Source organism: Xiphophorus maculatus, chromosome 10 (genome assembly GCF_002775205.1).
Source record: "Xiphophorus maculatus strain JP 163 A chromosome 10, X_maculatus-5.0-male, whole genome shotgun sequence".
In the NCBI taxonomy this organism is placed as follows: Eukaryota; Metazoa; Chordata; class Actinopteri; order Cyprinodontiformes; family Poeciliidae; genus Xiphophorus; species Xiphophorus maculatus.
In genome coordinates, this window is record NC_036452.1 from 843429 (window position 1) to 870841 (window position 27413).

General features: G+C 46.5%; 2 protein-coding genes across 6 annotated transcripts; both read right to left on the reverse strand.

The window, feature by feature from the left end:
• Positions 1 to 278: 278 nt before the first annotated feature.
• On the reverse strand, positions 279 to 21418 carry grid2ip (Grid2 interacting protein). 3 transcript variants are annotated; one of them, XM_023340584.1, is made up of 21 exons: positions 19176 to 21418; positions 15337 to 15422; positions 13347 to 13416; positions 11364 to 11516; positions 10758 to 10913; positions 10495 to 10646; positions 10013 to 10147; positions 9525 to 9610; positions 8519 to 8651; positions 7893 to 8179; positions 5080 to 5772; positions 4859 to 5008; positions 4685 to 4772; positions 4032 to 4109; positions 2771 to 2967; positions 2547 to 2702; positions 2393 to 2479; positions 2118 to 2247; positions 1919 to 2037; positions 1344 to 1508; positions 279 to 1198 (listed from the first exon to the last, which is right to left on the reverse strand). In XM_023340584.1, the coding sequence occupies exons 1-21, from the start codon at positions 19442 to 19444 to the stop codon at positions 1127 to 1129; spliced, it is 3462 nt and encodes a 1153-aa protein (XP_023196352.1). In that variant the 5' UTR covers positions 19445 to 21418; the 3' UTR covers positions 279 to 1126. The 3 variants fall into 3 exon arrangements, with proteins under 3 accessions (XP_023196352.1, XP_023196350.1, XP_023196353.1); XM_023340582.1 differs by having other exon boundaries at positions 4032 to 4121; positions 19176 to 21416; XM_023340585.1 differs by lacking the exons at positions 8519 to 8651; positions 9525 to 9610 and having other exon boundaries at positions 4032 to 4121; positions 19176 to 21417.
• Positions 21419 to 21594: 176 nt separating this feature from the next.
• On the reverse strand, positions 21595 to 27292 carry LOC111609850 (delphilin-like). 3 transcript variants are annotated; one of them, XM_023340594.1, is made up of 4 exons: positions 26149 to 27292; positions 23614 to 23867; positions 22733 to 23062; positions 21595 to 22315 (listed from the first exon to the last, which is right to left on the reverse strand). In XM_023340594.1, the coding sequence occupies exons 2-4, from the start codon at positions 23857 to 23859 to the stop codon at positions 22157 to 22159; spliced, it is 735 nt and encodes a 244-aa protein (XP_023196362.1). In that variant the 5' UTR covers positions 23860 to 23867; positions 26149 to 27292; the 3' UTR covers positions 21595 to 22156. The 3 variants fall into 3 exon arrangements, with proteins under 3 accessions (XP_023196362.1, XP_023196360.1, XP_023196361.1); XM_023340592.1 differs by lacking the exon at positions 26149 to 27292 and adding an exon at positions 24387 to 25180; XM_023340593.1 differs by lacking the exon at positions 26149 to 27292 and adding an exon at positions 23945 to 24375.
• Positions 27293 to 27413: the final 121 nt, after the last annotated feature.

Consider the following 27413-nt stretch of genomic DNA (forward strand, 5'->3'; position numbering starts at 1 on the left):
CTACCAGAACTCCTCTAATAGAGGAAATGAAATCATTTAAATTTATTTTAATCTTTTATTGTATTTCTAACAGTTTATAGAATAAGATCAAATATTCAATGAAAAATCTGCATAATTTACCAATTTGTTTTTATTCAGATGACTGTTCGTTCTTTGGTTCCTTTCAGAAGAACATCTTAAGTTCTGCTAGAACTTTTTCTGAAAACCAGAACTGAACAGGACTGACCCGGTTCTGACCCAAAGCGTCGGAACCGGAGAATAAATGTAAGGAGTCAAAATCCAAAACATGAAGTTTATTTAAAGCAGAAAAGCTTCCAGAACCACAGAACCAGAACAGAACCTTACTGGAACTAGAAATATGCTACCAGCTGCACATCCCAACAGGAAGTGACGTCATGCCGCTGCGCCGCGTCGCCTCACCGAAGCCGCAGAACAAGAAAAAGTTTCATAAGAAAATAAACGGATTTTTGGGGCGGAGCCAACAAGCAGGATGCATAGAAAGATCAGAAAGAGACTGAACAGGATGAGTCGCCATGGTTACCAGGTAAACCAGCAGGCAGCGGCAAATATCTGGACTCAGTTTATTAATAACCTGAAGCCAAACTGAGGCTAACGGATCAGAACGGATTTTATCGGATCGCAGACTGAAGTGATGAAAAACGTTTATCAGATCAGAAATTTCTTCATATCGGCTTCTTAAAAAATAAAAGCATTTTTACGTAATAAATATTCACTTCGCTCTCCGTCTGATCGTCACTGATGTCAGATTAAATCTAGAATCATCTGGAGTAAATCTGGACCGCAGCTCCTCCAGAAAACTGATCCAATCTATCTGGTAAAATCTATGCTTCAGCTCAGATGAAAAATAATCTCCAGAAGTGAAAACATGAATTTACTGGAGCTGCAGAACAAACCGAATATCAGATATTAACGTCAGGATATTTAACGTGAAAACTTAATATTTACAATATTATCATAATATTAGCAATAATAATATTATTAATAATATTATTATTAATGACAATAAATATTCTCCTTCTTACAGAGATAGCAATGTTCTGTCTGTTTCAGCACCTAATCTAACACCTGATCCAGTTCTGATCCGGTCCGGTCGGCCCGGCGGCTCCTACCAGGCCATGGGGGAGGACAGTCGGGGGCTGCGGGGGTTCTCAGGACTCTGGGTCTCACTCAGCGCTCTCTGAAAGACAGAACCAGAACCAGAACCAGAACCTTTACCAGGCTACTCTTACATGAGGCGCAGGCGCTCCGTCTTGCTGAAAACGAGACGCTTCCTGCCTGAGCCGGATCCAATTTAGCCCGGCCGGTTCCGGGAGGCGGCTCACCTCAAACTTGGACATGAACTCTGCAAAGATGGCGAAGAAGGAGTCGGTGCTGGTGGACCGGCTGTCCTCCCCGAAGAAGGACGCTACCTTGGAGAACTCGGCCATGGCCCGGGACTGGAGGGACTCCAGGGACTGCAGGGCCGGGTGGCTGTTCTCCAGAAAACTCTGTGGAAGGAAGACAGACTTCACTTACTGTCTGGGTCTGCTGGTCCGGTCCAGAACCAGAACCAGAAGTCGTTCAGCTTGATGGATAAATATTTGATTAGAGATAAAGACTAGCTTCAAACTGAATATTTAATTTGTAGCTAAATCTTTATCTGGAAACTGAAACATATGAATGAATGAATGAATGAATGAATGAATGAATGAATGAATGAATGAATGAATGAATGAATGAATGAATGAATGAATGATCTTTTCTTTGCTGGTAATCTGTGAATGTGTGAATGACTTGCTCTCCAGTCCTGGTCTGTTTTTATTCTCTCCATTCAGTTTTTCCATCTAGATGATATTGTAAACGTTTTATTGTAAACATTTTATTGTAAACGTTTTATTGTAAATATGTTTTTGCTTACGCTCATGACAGAAGCGAAGTGATCGTCGGCCGTCGCCGGGAGCGTCTGGCAGGCCGTCCGGATGTCCTGGGCCGCGGCGTGAAGCTCGCTCAGCTCCGTAGTGACGGCCCTCTGGTTGACTGGAGCAGAACAGCGACAGGGGGCGCTACTGAGCAGCTGCCGGTGGCGTCATACTGACCTGCAGGAAGTGGCGGCGTACCTTTAGCGGCCAGAGGAACCGTCGGCAGCTCTCTGGGGAAGCTCAGCAGCTCGGGGAAGTGCTGACTCAGCGACTTGGCCAGAATATGAAGAAAGGTGGATTTTCCATCGACAGTCTTCGTCGTGCTTAACTATGAAATATGTAGAGTTATTAAAACAACTGGATCTCATCATTTTATTCATTCATTCATAAATGTCTCAGTTTCAAACTAAATATTTAGTTAGAAATCTGAATATCTCATGTGGAGCTAAATGTTGCTATGGTTACGGTCTTACCTCCGTCAGGAAGTTGATCTTGAAGCTCGTGGTTCTGTGGCTCTTAGGCTGACCGTTGTTCAGGTAGTTCCCCATCGCCAGGACAAACTGTGGGCCGCAAACAGAACCAATGAGAACCACTCAGAACCAGCAGAACCGTCCGGTACCGACCCACCTCCAGGATCTTGGCCAGCTTCCTGCTGCCCTTCAGCTCCGCCGAGGCCTTGTAGATGTAGTCAAAGGCCGCCTTCATCTCCTCGGCCCGCTCCTGCAGTGTGGTTTTGAACAGGAGGCTGCGCAGCCGGGTCTTGTACTCCGGAACCGTCAGCATCTGAAACGGGCCGGCGGTCAGTGTGAGGGTCGGTTCTGCCTGGGCCCGGCGGGCCGTCGGCGCGGTACCTGGTAGATGAACTGGTCCGGCTCGCTGAGCTTGGCCGGGTCCTGCTGGAAGCGCTGGTACTGCTGGACCTCGTCCTGGTCGGGCGCGTAGAGCAGCAGCTGCTTGATGTGGGCCGGTTCCAGCCGGTCCGTGCTCAGGTCCAACAGAACCTGGCGCAGCTCGTCAGGAGACAGCTTCAGGTGGGCCATGAGGATGGCTGCAGGGTCAGCACAAAGGTCAAATCTGCTGCTTCCTGATTGGCTGCTGAGGTCGATTAGATCATCAGTAACAGATCCATCCATTCTGTTAAAAGCCTTCAGTTTTCAGTTTGAGGATTTCTATGTAAAGTTCTACATTTCTGTTGGATATAAATTAAATTTAATGTAAACTTTCAATAAAAGGATGGATGTTTATAAAGTTACAGGCAAAAGTTAACAGACATAATAAATTGGGGGTAATTATTTATTTACATAAATGTCACAATTTCAAACTAGTTAGTAGTTAAATATTTAATTTGAAGCTGAATATTTAGGCAGCAAGTTAAATATTTAGTTAACCAACTAAATACATAGTTATAAAAATATTTCTGCTTGCTGCCTAAATATTGAGTTTAGAAAACACAAAATCAAAAGCAGCAGAAAAACGCTGCAATCACAGAAACCAGAAAGGAAAAGCTGCTGAGTGCATGAAATGCTCCAAACCGGCGTCACCTAACGGACCTCCAGGCCACTAGGGGGAGTCTGGAGGACCTAATGCTACCTAGGTAAATATCCTGATGTTGTTTAATGTTGTAAAAGAATGTTTGAAAAGACATGAAGTGGACATCCTGTCTTACTGAGTCTGGAGCCATCTGGTCCGCAGCTCGACTCCCCCTAGTGGCCTGGAGGCCTCCATGTGGTGCAGCCAGTTTGCAGCGTTTTTATATTAGCTGTTTTTGCTACTTGCAGCTTTTTCTCAGTTTTTCTGTTTTATTGTTTGACTTTTAGAGTTTGCATCATTAGTGTGTTTGCTGAACGTTTGCCGTCCTGCTCCGCGCTAACGCTAATGCTAACCCTGCCGGTGGTTAGGGAAGTTTGAGCTGGTTCTGTTCAGAGTTCCTGGGTTATGACTGAACAGAGTGAACTGCACATCAGCCAGGATGAAACCTGCAGTAAATGCGCTGCAGATTGAGGACAGCTGGTTTTATTAGCTTCTCTCTGTGGTCGGGTTGGTTAGAAGTTTCTGGTCATGCTTCTGTTAGCGTGGTCTCATTCATGTTGGTCTGTTTGCTGCGGCTCTTACAGGCGTTGTAGGCCTTCTTGTGGGACAGGATCTCCACCACGTCTTTCTTCTTCAGGTTCTCTGGCAGGAATGCTGGTTCTGTAGGAGAAACTGGCCATTTTAACAGACAGAGAGTCAATGCTGGTTCTCCAGGCACCAGGAGGTCAGTTAGCATCAACGCAGCTCTGCCACGACAGACCGCAACGCTTCGACCGCTGAACGGGTTGCTCCTCTGTCGCTGGCAGAGCCTGAAGAATGAAGCGCCCTGCTGAGGTTTTCATACCCTTTGACCTTTCCAACATGATGCTGGCCAACAAACTGCAGACCAAAGCTGAGTGGAAACAGTTCCACTGAATTTAAAAACTCTGAATTCTTCACTTTTTGCCTCACAAAATAAAGTGCTGCTTCGTTTTGGTCCATCATCTGAAAATGAAATAAAATACTGGAAGGTTGTGAAAACCTGAGCAGAGCTCAGCAGCTGACGGCGGACATGACAGTCTGAGGTTAATGGCGCCTTATGGAGAACGGGAGGAGCAGCGCGACAAACATCCTCAGTAAGCCGAGATGCAGATCAGCAGAATGAAAAGTAAATGACAGGAGGTGATTACTGACAGGAAGTCACCATGTGACGCTTTATTTTGAAAAGAAGGCTAGGTTGTTCCAGAATCACTCACTGGGTCGGCGCTGAGTCCCAAAGTGCAGGTCCAGGTCCAAGTACTTCACCATGTCACTGAGCTTATCGTAGTCCGAGTCTTCTCTGAGCTGAAAGCAAACAGACTGGTTCCAGTCACGACTGGTGTCTCACCAGTTAGCTTGTTAGCTCGTTCCTGTAGCGCTCCAGAACTCACCTGACCCCAGATGGTTCCCTCCGAGTTCTCCACCTGCTCCCAGCGCAGACGCTTCACGCTCATGTGGTTGGCGTCGGACAGCTGCTGGCCAGCTGGCAGCGGGGGGGGGTCACAGGGCGGTGGGAGGGGAGGGGGCGGAGGAGGCGGAGCCTAAGACCGACACACATCATGAACAAAGCGACTCCTTCAGGCAGCAGCCAGAGATTTACCTGCAGCCTCACCTGCTGGGACTGCGGCTCCGGTGGGGGGGCGTCAAAGCTGCCGGTGTGGGTGGGGAGGGAGGAGTTCTGGTTCTGGTTCTGGTTCTGCAGGGAGGGGGGCAGAGGGCCCTGGTAGCTGTGCTGGTGGTGCAGCTGATGGTGGCGCTGCAGCACCAGCTGGCTGGGCCGGAGCGGCAGGGGGGAGGCCTGGGGGGCGGGCTGCGGCTGGCTGAGCTGGCGGGGCAGGTGGGTGCTGCGGGGGGGGGTGGCGCGCAGCGTGCAGCAGGTCGGGGCGGCGCCCTGCGAGAAGCGGCTGGACGAGGAGCGGAACCGCTGCCGGGCCTTCTCCACCTCCTCCCTGGTGGGCTTGAGCAGCGGCGAGCGCGCGGCCAGCAGTGTGCGGGGGGGCGGCGGCGGCGGCGGGATGATGGGGTGCTGCGGCTGGAAGGGGGCGCGGCCGCGGGGGCCGCGCTCTGGGGAGAACCGCGCCGGTGGCAGCGGGTCGGTGAACTGGACGGGGGGCGGGATCAGCGCCTGGAGGGGCGGGGGGGGCGGGGGGCTCTGGTCGGGCGGGGGGGGGATGGGCTCCGACCCGGAGGAGGACGAGGGAGAGGGGGCGTCCTCGTCGCCGCTGCTGCTGCTGCGCTCCGCGCTGCTGCCGCTGCTGAGGCGCCGCGGCCGGAAGGCCACGCCCACTTCCTCTGGGAAGCTCATCTGCAAGGAGGGAGAGGTCAGAGGTCAGCAGTGTCAGGCTCTGGTCCTGATGTGTCCTAACTGGACCCAGTTCCAGTCGTGTTGGGTCGTTCTGTAGAACCGGGTCAATCGATCAGATTAATCAATATCTGGTTTGTTAGTTTAAATGTGAAAATGCAAAATAAAACCTTTTAACGTCTCAGTTTTATGGTTTTGTTTCTCGTTTCACTGATTCGTCACTGACTGCAGCACCAGGCGCCGCTGTTACCACGGTAACCCTGGCCTCAGAGAGGCTTTCAGGATTTCCCAGTATTCTGGTTTCAGGACGTTCCCTCTTCACTGGAACTGGGTTTATAAGTCGATGCTAACTGAAAGGCTAACGGCGCGTAAAGGAAACGCTGCATTTTTCCAGTTTCCTGTTTATAAAAGCTGATCTGCATGAAACACAGAGATGAAGCTTCACAAACCTCTGAACTCCTCCCAGCTTGACCAGGTGGAAAACTGACATGGAGGGAAAATGAAACGTTTTCCACATTGTTACAGAAAACACTCTGAAACGTGTGGCTTGCATCCGTTTTCAGCTACCATGAATCAGAACATCAAACCATGAGTCATTTTCCTTCATCTCCACCGTTAGATCCCAGTGAAACCAGTAAAACCAGTAAAACATTTTGCTGTGAAAGTGTTCAGAGGTGAATACTTTAGAGTGGCTAACATGCTGCTGCGCTCCGGCGTGTATGGAGCCAGAAACGCAACGCTGCGACGGAAAAGCTCTAAATAAAGAAAAACTGTTTGAATGTCAACGTAAAGATCAGGTAGAACATTATGACCACCTTCAGCTGCCAGAGCATCTATCTATCTATCTATCTATCTATCTATCTATCTATCTATCTATCTATCTATCTATCTATCTATCTATCTATCTATCTATCTATCTATCTATCTATCTATCTATCTATCTATCTATCTATCTATCTATCTATCTATCTATCTATCTATCCTTCATTTTAATGTTTAAAATACCAGAAATGTTTCTCTCTCTGTACTTTAGTCGCCTTTTGTTCATATTTTTTTATCCTATTTTCTCCTTTTACTTGAGTCAAATCATATTTTAGTGTTTTTATCAGCTCTGACCTGCTGCTTCACACTAACGGCAGAGATGATGGAAACCCTCTGGTCATAATGTTGTGCCTGATCCCTGCTGATGTGTTTAAAAGTTTCAGCTGCTACTAAGAAACAGGTTTTACTTACAGACAACCCTCTTCCTCTGTAACCATGACAATCACCTTCATCAATCTGTTCATTGAAGCAAACAGGAGAGTCGCTGAGTTTTACTGATGGAGCATGAAGGCATCACCAGCTGCTTCCTGTCAGCCTGGCACTCTAACGCCAATACAATCATTCGACATGCACTGTCCCTGTGGCTCCGCCCCTTTCTGGTTGAACATGTTCCCCTGTGACTCCGCCCCCTTTCTGACTGAATGCGTTCCCTTGTGGCTCCGCCCCCTTTCTGGTTGAACGTGTTCCCTTGTGGCTCCGCCCCCTTTCTGGTTGAACATGTTCCCTTGTGGCTCCGCCCCCTTTCTGACTGAATGCGTTCCCTTGTGGCTCCGCCCCCTTTCTGGTTGAACGTGTTCCCCTGTGGCTCCGCCCCCTTTCTGGTTGAACGCGTTCCCCTGTGGCTCCGCCCCCTTTCTGACTGAATGCGTTCCCTTGTGGCTCCGCCCCCTTTCTGGTTGAACGTGTTCCCCTGTGGCTCCGCCCCCTTTCTGACTGAATGCGTTCCCTTGTGGCTCCGCCCCCTTTCTGACTGAACGCGTTCCCCTGTGGCTCCGCCCCCTTTCTGGTTGAACGCGTTCCCCTGTGGCTCCGCCCCCTTTCTGGTTGAACGCGTTCCCCTGTGGCTCCGCCCCCTTTCTGACTGAACGCGTTCCCCTGTGGCTCCGCCCCCTTTCTGGTTGAATGCGTTCCCTTGTGGCTCCGCCCCCTTTCTGACTGAACGCGTTCCCTTGTGGCTCCGCCCCCTTTGTGACTGAATGCGTTCCCTTGTGGCTCCGCCCCCTTTGTGACTGAATGCGTTCCCTTGTGGCTCCGCCCCCTTTCTAGCTCAACGAGTTCCCCCTGTGGCTCCGCCCCCTCACCTCCTCGTAGTCGTTGTCGTCCACCAGGGTGACCCGGTGGCCCAGCTGCTCGCTCAGAGCGTCCAGGAACTTGTCAGTGTCGCGGCTGCGGGGCGGCCTGGAGAAGGTGAATAACTTCCTGCGGCGGGTCAGCGTGCTGGGGCCGCTGGCGGGGCGCGGCGGCGAGGCGGGGGGGCTCTCCAGGCTGACGTATGGGTTGGACTCCACGCTGCTCTGGTGCTGCACCTGGTAGATGGCGGAGGGGAGCGGCTCCTTCCAGGACAGGGACAGACCCGATTTCCTGCTGCCTGTGGGACAAACGGACACGCCGTCTCTACCTGCGGCTGATCGGCCGGATGCAGCTGGGGTAACCATGGCAACGGGCTGCATGAGGCTGAGCTGCAACACATTCAACAATCAGTGGCTATTATGTCATGATGAGAGAATCTGAGTTAGCATGATGTCATCATGACATCATCATCCGCCAGCAGGGCTTCTCTTCATTAACCAATCAGACGCTGCTGATGAATGACATCAGACCACTGAAGGAAGCAGCTGAGAACCTGTGTGTGTGTGTATGTGGGGTGGTGTCTCTGTGAGTGTGTGTGTGAGTGTGTGTGTGTGTGTGTGTGTGTCAGCCCTGGTACCTGTGAGCGGGGGCAGAGTGAGGGGGGACAGAGAGCGGCTGTAGGCCTCGGTCTGTCCCGCTGCCTCAGGCTCTGCGGGCGACACGCTCTTCCCTGCGTACAGGTTCTCCAGCTCCGTGTACACACCTGTCATCTACGGGTGAAGGCATGATCAGCTGGTTAGCACACTGTCGCCGACGGCAACGCCTCGGCTCGCACATCAGAGCTGCAGATGTGCGAGCCGAGAGCAGAAAGAACCTGCAGCGCTCTGCAGACTTACTGGCAGCCTCGAAGCGAAACACGAAATTCATCTCTAACAGCAGAAAACCATTTTACTCAGGTTGTTGTTTTAAATGAAAAGGTGATAAAACAGAGACACTAATTGGTTATTATTTTATAAACGGTAATTTCTTAATGTGCATTTCCTTTGGGTGCTGTTTGTTACACAGTCTGGAAAAATTCAGGTTTCATTTGCAAAGTCGTATTTTCATCATGTTTATCATTTCAATATTAATTCAATATTTAGCTTAGAGATAAATTCAAGCAAAGCATTTGGCTCCTAACTAAATATTACAGCTAGCTGATTAGTTCTAAACTAAATATTTAGTTTAGAGATCTTTAGCTTCAGGTTAGTTTACAAGCTAACTATTTACCTCCAAGCTAAATATTACAGTTAGCAAGCTAAATGTTAGTTAGCTTGTTAGCTAAAGGTTTAGTTTAGCTAACAAACTAAGCATTTATTTTGAAACTGTGACATTGATAAATGAATAAATAACGATGAAAATGTGATTTTGAAAAATGAACCCTCATTTCTTCTCTCATAAGAGGTGAAATAATAAACATTGCTTTTCATTTTGACAGTGTAACTTTAAAATGGCACCATATCTTCTAAGCCAAGGAAAAAGAGAATGAATATGACTTAACTTTGGTGGTTTTACATGTTTGGCCATCAGGTGCCAGTAGGTGGCAGGGTGCCATGATGGTGTGTGTGCAGAGCGGCATGCTGGGAAGCTGCAGGTCTACCTACATGGCTGAGGTCCGGGGACTCGGGGAAGGAGGTCCCGTCTCCAGACTGCCTCTCCTCCGGGCTCCCACATTCATCCACATGAATTCCTGAAGCAGAGCGTGGAGAGACATGGCCGTGAGCCCGGCTCCGCCCGGCTCGCCCGGAGGAGAGCAGGAAGCACAGAGAAGCAGCTGCAGCTGATGGAGGCGACGCGCGGTGGACATGAGCTCAGCTCCTATCTCTGACATCAGGCCTGACTACTGGTGGAGCAGCAGCTCACATCCTCAACAAATAATAAAAGCTGCCTACTAGCCTCAAAGGATTTCACAATAAAATACATAATTAATTTGGAGACAAATGCTGTAAAACAGAAACACCTCTGGAGTCACAGCTGTTGGTTTTTCCCACCTAAACAAACAATAAAAACGATTCTAGACCAATGGAAAATCTATAGTTAGATTTCTGTGAAGCCGGCGGTTCTGTCCGGCCCGTGTTTCCAGGCGGCGTACCCATTCCCAGGTGAGTCCCGATGATGCAGTCGTCAGAACTCCGCTCCCTGACGCAGCTGCGATACGACGATCCAGTCACCCGCATGGAGCTGCTGCGTTTGTGGTGCTCTGGAGCGCCGTCAGGATCCAGCAGCACTACAGACAGACAGACAGGGAGGGAGACAGACAGACAGACAGGGAGACAGACAGTCTAAGTCTAAGTCTATAAATGTCACAGTTTCTAGCTAAATATTTAGATCTAAATATTTATCCAACAAGCTAAATATTTAGGTTGGAATTTCAATATTTATTTCCAAATATTTGCAAACTAAATATTTAGTTGTCTATTTGCCTCAAAGGGGCTAAACATCACGTTAGCAAGCTCACTATTTAGCTTTCTAAATATTTGTACAATTTGTGCAAATAAAATTATGCTGAGTATTTCTACTCAGACCCGTTCCTTCTAAGCCCTGAGTTCTGACCCGGGCGGTTCTGACCCGTACCGCTGCTCTTGAAGCCCAGGAAGCGAGACAGCTTGCTCTGGCAGCGCTCCTGCTCGTCGTAGGTCAGCAGCTGGTGGATGAACTGCCAGATCAGCTGCTTGGCCGGAGTGTCCAGCACCGGGAAGATGTCCACTATCAGGCTGTCCAGGTTCCTGCCAGCAACAACACACCATATGAGGTCACTTCCTGCTCCCCGCCCCACATTGCCCCACATTGCCCCACATTGCCCCGCATCGCCCCGCATTGCCCCGGCCGTTGCTCACCTGTGCTGGAAGAAAGTCTCCAGGGCCTTGCAGACGGTGTAGCGCTCCTGGATGGTCAGCAGATGCTCCAGCTGCTGGCTGAAGGTCCGACCCTGAACCTTTATGCTGGGAGGGAGGATCTCTGCCACCCACTGCAGGGAGCTGAGCGCCGGGGACCTTCCAGCAGAGACACAGAGTCCAGCAGAGACACAGAGTCCAGCAGAGACAGGGACAGAGTGTCAGGAATGTCTTCCTCTGTCTCTGCTGTTTGTTTGTCTGAACATAACTCATCTTCACTATTGTAGCACAAATTAATAATGAATTTGTTATTTAAATTAATAATGAATTTGTTATTTAAATTAATAATGAATTTGTTATTTAAATCAGACGGAGGAAGTGAACTGCAGCCTGGTAGAAAAGTAAATCAACTTTTCAAGATGCCTTCTATTAACATTGTGTAAATAAAAGTTGATTTTAGAAAACAACTTTATCTTACATACTACAATATTCTAAAAAAACATAATTAACAGTAAAATGTCTTCCTTATTTTAACCAGAGGCCTAAAGCTTTCTGATAAAACTGGAGGATCTCTGAGTATCTGTGAGGCTAAAGAGCTTCTGTGCCGACCTGGAGCGGGGAACCATGGCAGGAGCCAGACTGGGGGATTCTTCTGGGTCGGTCTGGTCCGAGGAGTAGTCTGACGGGCCGTCCTCCACCAGCAGGGTGGGCACCGCCCCGCTGCCCTGCAGCATGGACACCACCTTCTCGTGGGAGCAGTTCCTGCAGGAAGACGAGATGGAGGGTCTGAAACAGGAGATGCAACAAACCATCCAGAAACAGAAACCTGCTCCAGGCCTCTGCCGGGTTCCACATGAAGCCCAAGAGCAGAACCAGAGGAAATAACACAATAAACGGATTATTCTGAGCTAAACACGGAGAAAATGGAGGCCGATTCTCCCCGTTCATTTCTGTTTCTAAATGATCTGATTGGACGATGGAAGAGACTGTTGTTGTGTTCAAGTTGTGCTAACAGCAGTTAGCCTATCAGAAGCTATGCTAGCTTAAAATAGCATCTGAATGCTAACATGTAGCAGCTAATGCTAATGTTAGCGTCCACAGTCCAGATTTCTAAAGAATGAACGATGAGAGAAACTCTGAGATGAACTCATCTGACGTTCAGATCTGATCATATTTTGTCAATAATTTAGCAGAAAAAAAGAGAAATTGAATTAAAAATATTAATTATTTTGTCCATAGAGTTTGATTAACTGGAATTGTCCTGATGAAACATTTTAACGGCGCCAGTTTTGAGTCGTCTGTTTATGAAAACATGAAATCATCACCATATTCAGCTCAGCTGTTTTCCTCCTGATCTGGAAGCGGTTTCCATGGTTACGGCTGTTTTGCACCGTATGTTGCCTCTGCAGGTGCTACGCTGCTGCCGTCGCCTGGTTCGGCAGCTAAACGATCAGGTCGCCATGGCAACAGCTCTCACATGGCTGCCAGGTGACAGCATGAGTCAGGACGGGTTTCAGACCGAGCCGGTCCCAGATTTAACAGCAGGTTCTGCTCTTCATGTCGTTCATGAAGCTTTGAGTTTCATGGGGAGCCGGTGATGTGAGGTGGGAACAGCAGCAGCACAGCAATATTACATAATGGCTGCTGCAGCGCTAAGCTAACTCATGCAGCTATCGCTGACAGTAAGCACTGAAAACTGGCCTGGTTCTGATCTGAAGCTGTCAGAAGAATTAAAGTTTAGCATTTCTATGTTTAGGAGAACGAAGAGACGAACCTCCTTGCTGGGTAACTGCAGCGTTTTACCAACCAGCAGCAGTGAAACCTTCATGTTTCCTCTGATTTCTGCTCTGGATTTCCAAAGCAGATTTCAGTAAATAGATGCAAACATTATCAGGGAGAGAAAAATCATCCAAAAATGACTTTAGGAGAAACTGATTTGTAGATTCTAGCTTCCCTGAGATCTGTAGGAACATCTGAATGATTTTTAATTTGTTTAAGAAGTTTCCAGAGGCACAGTGGTGCAGTGGGTAGAGCTGTTGCCTTACAGCAAGAAGGTCCAGGGTTCGATTCCCGGGGTCTTTCTGCATGTTCTCCCTGTGCATGGTGGGTTCTGTCTGGTTCTCCGGCTTCCTCCCACAGTCCAGAAACATGACTGTCAGGTTAACTGGTCTCTAAATTCTCCCTGTGTGTGTGTGTGTGGTTGTGTGACCTGTCCAGGTGACCCTGTCCAGGTGACCCCACCTCTCTCGAAACGTGGCTGCAGAGGCAGCAGCTCCTGACCCAGTAGGGTCAAGGTGTTAGAAGATGGAAGTTTCCAGATATGCTGCATTGAAACCAGCCTGATGTTTTCTTAATGTTAACCAGGAAAATAAAAATAAAACATTATTGTTCAGTTGGACTTCACTCACTGTGTGCAGTATTGACCCTACATGCCTCCCCACAGTAACGGCTGGTTCGGTTCTAAATGTGCAGAATTTAACCTGAAATCTGGTTCATTTTGAACTGAACCTGAATTTGAAGATGAATCAGAGGAGAACCTGCAGGTCCAGAGTACTGGACCTGGTTCTGAAGGTTGGTCAGGAAGGGACCGACCTCATGTCCAGGCCGTTCAGGAACAGGATGCGGTCACCGGGTTTCAGGCCACACTCCTCAGCAGGGCTGTCTGAGAGGGACAAGACAGGAATAATCAATCAATCAATCAATCAATCAATCAATCAATCAATCAATCGTTTACTAGTAGCACATCTCAGCAACAGGGCAGGTCCGAAAAACATCACTGAGTCACTAATAAGAGAACAAATGCACATTTTGATGAGTGTTCACAATCATCAAACATATTGATCAATATTCAATTTGTTACGGTGCTAAAACAACTAAACATGATTTTAGTCTGGATTTAAAGGACCTCAGAGTTTCAGCTGTTTTCCAGAAGTTTGTTGCCTAGAAGCTCAAAGCAGTGACCGAAAAACGCCTGGATGAGTTTCTCTGACGCTCAGGAGTTGGTCTCTGTTCCTGCGCCGACAGAAGGCCGGCTTTGGAGCCTCTTTATGTGGCTCTGAGGGTCCAGACACACAGTAACCCCAGCAGACCGACAGCGGCTCCAGTTCTGCTCTCTGTTCTTCGTGGCTCGTCTTCCTCGGCAGGTCTGGCGTCGGCCTCACGACGCTCCGCCCCCAGCAGGCCCACTGAGTCAGGCCGGTGGGCGGCGGTGGGCGGCTGGGCGCCGTCATCGCTGAAGCTTCAATAACAACCTGATGCTTTCATCTCGGAAACCCAAAGCAGATTATTATGAACTGATATAAAGGATCGTTATTAATCTTACGGGATTAAATTAACAGCTTCAGTCTCATGTTAAAATATCTCAGACAAAAACAAGTGAAAATACTAAAGAAAAAAGAAAAACAAGCTAAAGTACTAAAAGTCCAACCAACACAAAGTGCAGCAGGACCAGGCAGGGGGAATTCAACAAATAAAATCTGAAAAGTGTGGCATGTTTCTCTACTCAGACTGGCTGAGTCAGAACTGTGCAGAAGCTGCAGTTTTCAACGTCTACAGACTGAAATCTTTCTCTGCCACAGATTCTTAAGGGTAGTTAAATCTGGACTTGGACTAGGCCATTCTAACACATTAAGTCAGGCTGATTGTCCCAGCTCTTCTTCAGCCCCTCACAGGTTTTCCTCCAGGATTGTCCTGATTCAGTTCCCAGCATGATGCTGCCACCACCGTGTTGCCCCTTGTGTTCAGATCACAGCTTCCCACTGCTCAGCGTTTCGTTTTGTTCGCCTCCCTCCACAGGCGATGCTGGAGGTCAACTGCAGTAACTTTCAGAAAAATAAATGCTTTTACATATTTATTCAAACTGCCTCCATGTTGTCACAGTTTGTTATGAGACAGATAATCTGTGAAAAGATCGATCTCCTCTGTCTTCACCCAGTGCTAACTGGAAACAACCAATCAGAGCAAGGGGGCGGGGCTTAGCGCAGTCAATCACAATCTTGTACCCTCAGCTAGCATAGCATATCGTGAATGCTAAGGCTAGTTAGCGCAGACACAGGTGACGGTTGATAAATGGCTTTTCTGTAGCAATAAGTTGTTTCTCCACCTTTACAACATTTAGCAGCGAGTCTGTAACATGATTGACAGCGCTAAGCCCCGCCTCCGGCTCGAATTGGTTGTTTTTGGTGCATTTCTTCAGACAGTAGCAGATGAGGGAGGAGCTGGAGGAGATCCATGTGCTCACAGATTATCTGTCTCAACAACACGGAGACAATTTATTAAATAAGTAAAAATATTTGATAAAAGTTACAAACTGCAGATTAAAACTCAGATTATATTCTAGGAAGACAAAGCTCCACTTCCTGTTGGTCGTCACATTAAAGCACCAACCGTTAAGGCAAGTGGATCCGTTCTGATCCAACCCGGGTTCTGATCCGACCCGATCTGAACCGACCCGGTCAGAACTGACCTGGCGTGAACCAACCCGTTCTGAACCGACCCGGGTTCTGATCCGACCCGGTCAGAACTGACCTGGTGTGAACCAACCCGTTCTGAACCGACCCGGGTTCTGATCTGGAAGCGGTACCTGGGATGACGGAGTCGATGCAGACGGGGGCGTGGCCTCGCAGCGTGAAGCCGAAGCTCTTCTTCCCTCTGTAGACTCGGATCACCCTGCAGACGGAGACATCAGCTGGTACCAGCAGAACCGGGCCGCTGGTACCGGCTCGCAACCAGGCCTGGAACCATTAACCCCGTACTGGAATAATCACCAACTAATCCAGTAACAGATTAATCTGGATTTACAGACTAAAAGAGGACAATCAGAAATGACACAAAATAAATAAACAATTTGGATTTAAGATGAAAAATCGTCTTTTCCAAAAACTCCTCCGGTTTAGTCTAGTCTAGTTTAGTCTAGTCTAGTTTAGTCTAGTTTAGTTTAGTCTAGAGTAGTTTAGTCTAGTTAGTTTAGTCTAGTTTAGTTTAGTCTAGTTTAGTTTAGTCTAGTTTAGTTTAGTCTAGTTTAGTTTAGTCTAGTCTAGTTTAGTCTAGTCTAGTTTAGTCTAGAGTAGTTTAGTCTAATTTAGTTTAGTCTAATTTAGTTTAGTCTAGTTTAGTTTAGTCTAGTCTAGTTTAGTCTAGTCTAGTTTAGTCTAGAGTAGTTTAGTCTAATTTAGTTTAGTCTAATTTAGTTTAGTCTAGTTTAGTTTAGTCTAGTCTAGTTTAGTCTAGAGTAGTTTAGTCTAGTTTAGTCTAGAGTAGTTTAGTCTAGAGTAGTTTAGTCTAGTTTAGTCTAGTCTAGTTTAGTCTAGAGTAGTTTAGTCTAGTTTAGTCTAGAGTAGTTTAGTCTAGTTAGTTTAGTCTAGTTTAGTTTAGTCTAGTTTAGTCTAGAGTAGTTTAGTCTAGTTAGTTTAGTCTAGTCTAGTTTAGTCTAGAGTAGTTTAGTCTAGTCTAGTTTAGTCTAGTCTAGTTTAGTCTAATTTAGTTTAGTCTAATTTAGTCTAGTCTAGTTTAGTCTAATTTAGTTTAGTCTAGTTTAGTCTAGAGTAGTTTAGTCTAGTTAGTTTAGTCTAATTTAGTCTAGTCTAGTTTAGTCTAATTTAGTTTAGTCTAGAGTAGTTTAGTCTAGTTAGTTTAGTCTAGTCTAGTTTAGTCTAATTTAGTTTAGTCTAGTTTAGTCTAGAGTAGTTTAGTCTAGTTAGTTTAGTCTAGTTTAGTCTAATTTAGTTTAGTCTAATTTAGTCTAGAGTAGTTTAGTCTAGTTTAGTCTAGTCTAGAGTAGTTTAGTCTAGTTAGTTTAGTCTAGTCTAATTTAGTTTAGTCTAGTCTAGAGTAGTTTAGTTTAGTCTAGAGTAGTTTAGTCTAGTCTAGTTTAGTCTAATTTAGTTTAGTCTAGTTTAGTCTAATTTAGTTTAGTCTAGTTTAGTCTAGAGTAGTTTAGTCTAGTTAGTTTAGTCTAGTTTAGTTTAGTCTAGAGTAGTTTAGTCTAGTTAGTTTAGTCTAGTCTAATTTAGTTTAGTCTAGTTTAGTTTAGTCTAGAGTAGGCTAGTCTAGTTTAGTCTAGAGTAGTTTAGTTTAGTCTAGTTTAGTCTAGAGTAGTCTAGTTTAGTTTAGTGTAGAGTAGTTTAGTCTAGAGTAGTTTAGTCTAGAGTAGTTTAGTTTAGTCTAGTCTAGAGTAGTTTAGTCTAGAGTAGTTTAGTTTAGTCTAGAGTAGTTTAGTTTAGTCTAGTTTAGTCTAGAGTAGTCTAGTTTAGTCTAGTCTAGAGTAATTTAGTTTAGTAAAGGAATGCTGCTGCTTTAGTTAGTTTATTTTTGGATTAATTTGTTTATTTGCATCAGCAGCTGATTGGTTCATATTTTCCATTTGAATAACAGCTGGGCGTTCAGGATCGCAGTCCAGGCAGCCAACGTACCACTGGGGGCCCTCGCACCACCGTTTAAGAAACAGCTTTAAGTTCCTGTTTAAACCTTTAATCTACCAGATTATTGGGATCAATTATTAAATGATTTATTGTTTATTTTGTGATTATGTAGCCTCAGCAGAACCTTGTGATGCGGTGTCAGCGGTTGGAACCGGTCCGGTCCGGTCCGGTCCGGTCCGGTCCGATCCGCTGCTGTTCGCCAGCCTGTTCTTTGTTTTTGTGTGTCACTTCCTGTCAGTGGGAGTCAAAGCAAAATTGAGGCATGACGCTCTGTTCCCTCTCTCTCTCTGTGGTTCTGTTCCCCTCCCCTGTGCGGTTCTGTCGGGTCTGTTCTGGTCCAAAATAAAACCAGATCGTGACATTTTCGTCGCCGACAACAGCCGTGACATTTCGATTGCGGCGGTGCTTCTGTCGGCTTCGTCAGCATCGGCGGTGGAGGCGGCGGAGGCCTGCTGAATGCCCAGAGCCCGTTGCCATGGAAACGGCAGGAGGCAACGCAGCCTGGGCGTTTCTGAGCCGAGGGAAACCTAAAAAGGCAACCTGCAGAGGAAAACCGGGAATCTGCAGCATCTTATGTAAGGCGGGATGAGAGCAGCCTGAGGGGAAAATTCAGTCTGATTTATTTCATATCAAACTTGATCATTTTTCTTTCCTACAAAATAAATGACAGAAAATATTTTCAAAACTGTTTTAATTCCAATCGTCCCTTCTGGGAATCAGACGATGGAATATCAGGGCCAGGCTACCCTGACAAATTTACCAGAATACAGTTTAGTTAGAATATTAGCAGAATAAACGTGTAATTTTACCAGAAAGGTTTGAGACCAAAACTTCAGTTGAGAGCAGCTCAGCTCATCTGGCTGTTTCTGTTAAACTCAGTCGGTGTTAAATGGTTTCAAAGTTCAGTAATGATTGACGCTGATGTGTTAAAGATGAACAATTTCCTTCATCTGTGAATCTGATGCCAAATTATAATTTAACAAGATGCTCAACGTTTCATTTTTACTGGACTTCTCCTAATATTGAATCTTTACTGTTTAATTTAAAAGAATAAAACTCTTAGCCTGACTCTAATATTGCATCATAGAGTTGACCTGAACTTAAAGTCCAGATAAACAGAAGCTGCCTACCAAGATGGCCGCTCTGAGTGCGATGACATCACTCTGAACTAGGGGAACCCAAAGAGCGAAACCCCAATTTCCCAAGAAGAAAAACTTTAAAGGAAGATGATTTCTGGCCCGGTCCGATAAGAGCCCGATGATCTGCTACGTTACCCGACTCCAGCCGGCCCACATCATACGCAGCGTCGGCATCTCTCTCCTTCATGAAGCGTTACGGTGAGCGTTACGCCACCGCAGCTCGCCGTGTTAATCAGAGTTTTCCTGTTTTCAAACTGCTGAGGTTAAAAATCTCACTGGGATGAAAGTTGATCAATCTGCAGGTTTCATTGATTATTGGTTTGTAAATATCAATACCTGCTGGTTAATCATTGTTTATGATTTTATTCAGGAGTCAGTTTAGGTTATTACAATGGATTTATATTTTTATAATGAATAACCAACATTAAACAGGATTATTGTAAACCACCACATACCTGAACTCTTCAGTTAAAACTGAAAATATTATATTTCTCACTTAAAACAACAAAATATATTAACAGTGGAACTTCAGGTTGTTCTTCTTCTCTTAGTAAATTTAAAAGTTGCTTGTATTTTCCTATAATTTTTGTAGATTATTTGTGAATAACTGAAACGTGTCTGTATCACATGACACCATCTAATGGCTGCTGTGACTTTAAAAATAATTTGAATTAAATAAAATGATAGATATTTGATTTTTGATACTTTTTATGCAGATAAACCATAAATGATGCAGCAAATGTTGGAATTTCAAACATCACAGGAATTATGGTAACATTAAAATCTGAGAATTTGATTAAAAATATCATTTTAAACATAAAAATGTCTGAGTTCCTCGTCTTCTTTACATTTCTGCTGCCTACCTCTGGTTGGGCCCCAGCGGGGGGTACGTGGGGCCCCCGGCCTTCCTGGCGCCCCGCTCCCTCTCTGGTTCTCCGCCGTCCCTGGGCACGGAGCTGGCCCGCTTGGAGCCGTGGCGGCGGTCGGACTGGTCCTCGCTGCGGCTGCGGCGCATGCGGCCCTGCGGCTCGCTGATGCTCTTGGAGCGGCAGAGCCGGTTGATGACGTTCTGGGAGACGGCCTCGTCGAAACGCTGCCGGTGCTTCTTGGGGACGAAGATTCTGGCAAACATGGCGGCATGCGAGGAAGACCGAGAAACGTTAGAAGGCTGTCCGTTCAGGTCCGGTTCAGATTCAGGTCCGGTTCAGTCCATGCTGGAGACAGAAACTCAGAGTTCAGATGGAACTAACTCAACAAGATTCCCTTCAGAGAACTGAAGAAACCGATTCCCAGAGGGAGAGAGGAGGAACTCCAACGAGTCTGGAGGCAGAAAACTGATCAGAGATCAGATCTGCATCTGAGGAGGAAACTCTGCCTGCTGATCAGAACTGCTGCAGAGAGAAACGGCGGCGCATCGATACAGTGGGACAGAAAAGGTGTGGGAGTGAGCGAGCGAGGTGAGATTCCTCCCTCTCTCTCTCCATCCTCCTCTCTCCTCCACTTCCGCCAGCATCTCACCTCCCTGCATCCGTCGGCCAGACAACAGAGCTGAGAGATGATTGGAGGAAAAACACGGGGATGAAACTTTGTAGACTATAGATGGACGGATGGACGGACGCTCCTGCTGTGTTTTCTCTGCTACATGCTAACATGCTAACTATCATCCAATCAGACGTCAGCAGCCTGTATGTAAATATCCGTATAAATTAGAGAAAATCCTCATTTGGTTCAATTCTTCTTAAATTCGCTGCAGTCAGATGTTACATAACGACTCCAGGCCGGAAAACAGCTGATAAAATGAATCAATAACAAATAATATCAATATAAAACTGATGATGAGTTATGAAAATGATTTTCCTCTTTCTAAACAAACAGCTGATAACTTTTCATAAAAATGGCCATAAGTCATCGTCAGATTTTAACTCTGCATCTGTTTGTGGAGGATTTAGGTGAAGTTTTAATCTGGAGTCCCGTTGCGGTGAGAGTGAGAGCTGAGCGACAGCAGGCTCCTCCCACCTGCCTGCTGTAGGAAAATGTTTCAGAATCTAAACAAACACAAAATGCTGGTTTTTTAACTGATGATTTTAGATTTTAAAGGAACAAATATTTCCAAACCAACCTGACCAATGTGGAAATCTAGTCACACCCTAATCTGAGATTATAGAATATTGGTGTTAAATAAAACTAAACTTATATTTTAATACTTTTTAGAGATTATCTTTATTTAATTTGCTGCAGGGAAATTCACAATTCGGCAGGAATGTCTGGAAACGTACCAGAACCAAAACCAGAACCAGAACCAGAACCAAGACCAGAACCAGAACCAGAACCAGAACCAGAACCAAGACCAGAACCAGAACCAATACCAAAACCAGAACCAGAACCAGTACCAGAATAAATCAGTGAAATTGAACAGAAATTTCTAGATTTTTATCAGAAAACAATGGGTCAACTGGGTCGACCGCACCTAGCAACGGACCGAACCTAGCAACAGACCGCACCTAGCAACAGACCGCACCTAGCAACAGACCGCACCTAGCAACGGACTGGACCCAGCAACGGACTGGACCTAGCAAAGGACCGGACCCAGCAACGGACTGGACCTAGCAACGGACTGGACCCAGCAATGGACCGCACCTAGCAACGGACCGGACCTAGCAACAGACCGGACCTAGCAACGGACTGGACCTAGCAACGGACCGCACCTAGCAAAGGACCGGACCCAGCAACGGACTGGACCTAGCAAAGGACCGGACCTAGCAACGGACTGGACCTAGCAAAGGACCGGACCCAGCAACGGACTGGACCTAGCAACGGACTGGACCTAGCAACGGACTGGACCCAGCAATGGACCGCACCTAGCAACGGACCGGACCTAGCAACAGACCGGACCTAGCAACGGACCGCACCTAGCAAAGGACCGGACCCAGCAACGGACTGGACCTAGCAACGGACTGGACCTAGCAACGGACTGGACCTAGCAACGGGTCAACCAGGCCAGGGAGTGTTGGGGAGGTTTGTATATTTACAGCTTTGGGCCATAATAAGATCAAACATGAACTCTTGTTCCCAGATCGATTTGAAGCGTCCCTCTAGAACAGGGGTGGGCACTCCTGGTCCTCGAGGGCCGGTGTCCTGCAACTTTTAGATGCATCTCTACTTCAACACACCTGAGTCAAATAATGAGGTCGTTAACAGGACTCTGGAGAACTTGACTGCACTTAGGAGGAGATTCAGCTGTTGGATTCAGGTGTGTTGGACCAGGGAGACATCTAAGAGTTGCAGGACACCGGCCCTCGAGGACCAGGAGTGCCCACCCCTGCTCTAGAAGGACTCAGTATTTTCTGCCAATATTTCAGACAGAAGCTGTAATGAATAAATACGCGCTGTACCTTTAAATGGCTGTGACTCTGGGGGCTGTCAGCAGTTTCTCTCCCTTTAGAGGAGCCGTCATCTGTTTCACAGATGCATGTTTGGTGTTTTTCTGGAACCAATCAGGATGAAAGCCTGGTGCTGCCAGCGCCCCCTGCTGGCTGCAGGCAGCAGACCGCTGGGATATAAATAAATGTTCTGCAGCAGGCAGCAGTGGCCCACTCACTGCTCTGTTCCCAGCACAGAGTTTCTCAGCTTAGATCGCTTTGTTCCTTTAAAGCTCCTGATCATCGTTTAAACAAACTGAAAATTCACCTCAATGTTTCAGGTGTTAACCAGGAGGAAGGCTCAAACAGACCTTAATGTTGATTCTTCCAGATCTGACAGGCTGGCTGACTGGGAACACTGGGAACCACTGACATGTGTTTTCTACTCCGCCCGTCCCGATGGAGGCGGGGAGCCGCTCCGACCTCTACCTGATGCTGGAGATGAGCTGCCGCTGCTCTGCGGTGGTCAGGACCTCCGGCAGCACCGAGGCCAGCCACTCCACCTTCTTCTCTGCCGCGTACTGCTTCAGCACGGAGAACAGCTTCTCCTTCACCTCCGGGGCCTCGCCCAGCAGCTGCTCCACCTGCAGGGATGAGGGGCGGAGCTTCATGTGAGGGGTGGGGCTTGAGATATTGAAGGAGGAGCTACAAACACTGAGGGAGGAGCTAAATAAACAAGGGAAAAGCTTCAGACTAAGGGCGTAGCTTCAGATGTGGAGGAGTGACTAGCGCTGCCACTGGAACCAGAACTTTTTCATCAATATTAAGGAATTATTGACTTAAAACAAGCTAAAAAAATTTGATTAAAAGTTACTGGTAAGTTAGTTTTGTCCAATTCTAAGTGTGCTAAGATACAGTGTCAGTGTAAAACGGTGGTATCTTTATTCAGCTCTGTGTTTTAATGGAGAATGCTGAAACAGGAAGTGGTGCGGTTCCTCTTCCTGCTGACCCTGGATTAGCCTAGCGTCTGGACTGAGCCGCTTCCTGTCTGCCTGCCGTACCTTCATGTTGAACTCCAGAGCCTTGTGCTTGCGGTCCAGCCGGGCCCACTCGCCGCCCGCCGGGCCGTCCTCCAGGCTGGTGCTGCGTTTGTGCCGGGGCCCCAGGCTCAGCACGCCCAGGCGCAGCGTCCGGCCCTGCGACGCCTTGATGAGCGCGGCGGCCATCTCGTGGTGCCTGACGGGGATCCCGTTCACCTCCATGACGAAGTCTCCGGCCCGCAGCCCGGCCCGGCCAGCGGGGGAGCACGGTGAACAGTCCTCCACCAGCAGGGGGCAGTCTCCCACGATGGTGAAGCCAAAACGACTGTCCGGACCCGGAACGATGTCCATCTGGACCAGACACAGAAACAACGGTGAAACCACAGAAACCTGCTGCTAGCTTCAAAACAAAACATCACAGGAAGTCACACTGGAGCCAAATTAAAATATAGATTATCCTGGTCTCTGCGATGGACCGGCGACCCGGGTGACCCCGCCTCTTGCCCGCTGACAGCTGCAGAGGCACCAGCACCGTCCAGACCCCAAAGGGACAGGGTGGAAGAAAATGGATGGATGATGACCCTGGTCTTTAAAATGTTATTTACAATAAACATTTACTGTTAATCTGATTAAAGCACAAATATAAAGTAAACAAACAAACCTGGTTCAGGCAACCTGGTTTCTGAACCAGTAACAACCAGTTACTAAACTTTTTATCAGTTTTTAAGTGAAACTTAAGGATGGATAATTAAATTCTCATTATACCTGAACTGCACCTTGAGATACATGAGCAGATGAATACATGAACAGATGAATACATGAGCAGATGAATACATGAACAGATGAATACATGAGCAGATGAATACATGAGCAGCAGGGACAGGCGGAGAGCTGAACTGGACCTGCTGGATGCGGGACACCACGCCGATGCTGGGCGGGATGTTCTTCTGCGTCTGTGCGATGGCGATGACGGCCTGCGGGGCCAAAGTGGACACGTTGTGGCCCTCGATCTCCAGGACCTGGTCCCCCGCCTGCAGCCCGGCCAGGTGGGCGCTGCTGCCCTCCTCCACCCACAGGATGTAGCTGGGTCCGCTTCCGCCCAGCTGGAAGCCGAAGTCCTCGGGCCAGCCCTGGTTGGACGCCGGCATGCTGAGGACTGGACGGGGAGAGGATGAAGGTGATGATGATGATGAAAGCATCTCAACTCTTCCCACCATCAGATCCTCCACTTACCCACCGCAGCCCAAACCTCCAGCTCCATTGATTTACCTCCAAAGTGTCTAATCTGAGTTAATCTGAGTTAATCTGCCTCCTCAGCCTGCGGCTGAACTGAGAGCTGCCTTCGCCCCGAGCCGAACCGAACTCGACCCGCTTCTAAAAGCCACGGCAGCCAATCACACGGAGGCATGACACAGACTGTGACCTTAATTAGCTTGAAAGACAAACGTTTGTGCAGAAATGAGCACATTTTCATTAAATGGTAATTATGGAGCAAAGGAAAGTGGAGCAGCTCACTTCTGTTGGACGTAATTATCAAAGTCAAACTTCAAGCTTCTTAAGACTAAAACCTGAAAACAAATTACTCCAAAGCAACAGCCTCAGAAATAATTGTTAAACTTGACATTAAGCTGCGAATAATTCTTCCAAAGTGTAAGAACTGAGAGTAAAAGCTTACAGAAATCTTTCGATGGACAGCGAGGGCCACGTTTGCTTTGCCGGAACGAGTATCTGCCCTTTTTATTCTGCAGGAACTTCTTCATCCTGCCGGTCAGTCAGTCAGTCAGTCCAGCTGTAAAACGTCCCAGGAGGCCAGAGGCAGGCGGAGCAGGTCAGCGGCTGGAGATGCTCCTCCACCCTAAGAGCGCAGCCGCTTCGTCATGAACAGAGGGTGAGTGTGCAGTGAGTCTCTCTGTGAGTGTGTCAGGGAGTTAGTCCCTGATTCATCCTCAGCCTAGCCAGCTTGCACACTGGTAATCAGAAAACTGGGACGCCTGCACCGCGCACCTCACTTCCTTAATAATTCTGTCCAAAAAAGGCCGTTGTGAGGCCTCATTTAGCTATAAATACACCGCAGTGTCTTCTCCTCCTCCTCTCTGGGCGAGGTGGCTCTCCCAGGGACCGCTGCTGGCCCAGAATCACTCTGCGCCGCGCTGACGAAGCCTGACGGACGCTAACTGGAGCATCCGCCTGCCTGGAAGTCTGCGGGTCTGTGCAGGACTGGGGGCGACTTAATCCTTCAACCCACAGGATTAGGATTATCAGATGGACCTTTAGTCCTCCTCCAACCCCGTCATCAATACAGGAACACCCCTCTAAACCGCCTCAGTCCTCATACTGATGGTGTTTTATCAACCAAGATGGACGACAATAACTCATTAAGTCTGAGACGATTCATCGCATCAATCACGATTATTGAAATAATCATCAACTAGTTTAGTAATCGATTCATCATTAACTGAGAATAAAGACTCTAGAAAAACCATTTAGTGAAAAACAACACAATCTGAGCAAAAGTCCAAACAAAACTAACAAAATATACAAACATTTAGCATTTAAGATGAAAAACCTCCTTCATCTGTAAATCTGTTCTATCAGAACTCCTCTAGGTCAGTTTTAGCTTCGCCTGGTTCACATTCTGGAAAGATAGATCTATTTAGCACATTTTGCTACCCAAACATTAATCAATAATAATCTCAATATCATCCATTCATCCTGATGCTCAGCTTTTCTCATGTTGATGATTTTTGAGCTGCAGATTCATCGTTTACTACTGATGATAGATTTCACTATAGGCATGCTGTTACCCAATATTTATGTTTCATTTAAAAAAAGAATTGAACTTCCTGTTTATCATCTATCAATATATTTCTAAGATTTTACTGAAGTAGAATCAAAGTATCCATCCAGAAAACTACCCAGGAAACAGTGAAAAGATATTTCATAGAAAGACAATTTCAGCTCTGAGTAACTGATTAAAACATGTGATTCAGTTTTAGTGGGTTCCAGTTTGTTTGTGATATTTTACAAAATGATATTTACAAATGTTATTTATTTAAATCAACCCTAATGTTAACCAGGAAGAGAAGCTGGAGTTCACATTAAACTGATCATGGAAAAGACATTTTTCTATTACACATAATTTAATACTATTGCAAAACATCATATTAAGTAAATCATGTCAAACAATCCTTACAGATCAAGAGAAAGTCCTGGATGTGTTGTAAACAGTTATTAGTGGCAGAGAGCACACTGTAAACAGGCAGTACGTTACACCTGAATAATTAAACAAAGCGAGCATTCTCCCAAACAGGAAACAAACTGATCCAGACAGAAACATTTACCGCTTTAGCTGCTTTAACTGTAAATCGCAGGATTTAGATGGAAAAATCACCAGGACAGGAAGTTTCCCTCCAGTCTAACCTGGACACAACCAGTACCTTTTTATAGCGCAGCCACAGGTGAGCTCACAGCTCCGCAGTGATGTGGTCCTGCCAGACCGGAGGGACGAAACCTGAGCTGCAAGCCGGCCGCGTCCGCAACCAGACCCCGCCGGTATCCCATCATGCATCAAGGCGCGGACAGCGGGCCTGGGCGGGACAAAAGCTTAAAACACCTGCAGAGGGACAGGTGTTTCATCTGCAGGTGTTTTATTCTGAACGTCAGGCGAGTCCAGACTTTTTGTAATGTCATCAGCTCAAACATTCTCGCAGGTCAACAAATATCATTTAAAAAAAACTAAAATCACTAAATATGTTGAAATATTTTTTACCTACATAACAATAAACTAAGCATGAACTATTTTAATTAAACAAATAATCAGATTCTTTTTGTAGGAACAGGATTGCAGATTCAAATGTTTGTCCTTGCTAAATGAGAGGCGTCCAGATGTTTATTATTTTAGATCAGGGGTACCCAAAGTCGGTCCTGGAGGGCCGGCATCCTGCATGTTTTAGTTCTCTCCCTGGTTTAACGTACCTGGATCAAATAATGGCTCGTTAGTAGGCCTAAGAAGAACATTGACATGCTGAAAAGGTTGTTGGTTACCAGGGAGAGAACTAAAACGTGCAGGATGCCGCCCCTCGAGGACCAACTTTGGGCACCCCTGTTTTAGATTAAAGAAAACTCAAATTTGTCTGCTGGGTCAACCTTCGTTTGAAAACTCTTCCTGTATTCAGTCAAGTTTTAATAAAGCAGTTAAAAGTAGATTTTGATGAACTAAGGTCTAACTCTTAATATATGTACATGAGTAAATGTGGTCATAGTTACCATGACAACAGATGGAAACCTTGGGAAAAAAATATCACTTTGTGTTGCATCTAACATTCTTGTAAATAGATTAAAAGTTGTATTTTTGTCCTAATTTATTCTTGAATTGTGGTTGGGGACATAAAATATCTGTGAAGAGAAGAATAACTGGGCCAAGAATACCGTGTAACTTCTTCTACTTTATTTTATATTTTTATTATAAAAACAGAACTTTTTTAATGCAAAAAGTGCATCCCTGTAAGTTTTACAGGTAGGCTCATAATTAGTGGAAAAGTGTTTATTCTGCCTGAATTTGGAATTATCTTTATTTATTTGATTTTTCTATTATTATATTTACTCTTTAAAATAACAGGATTTCTGAATATTTCTTTATCTGTCTGATCCCGTAATTTAACATCTTTAATCCAATCGAGTAAAACTATATTGAAATAGAGAT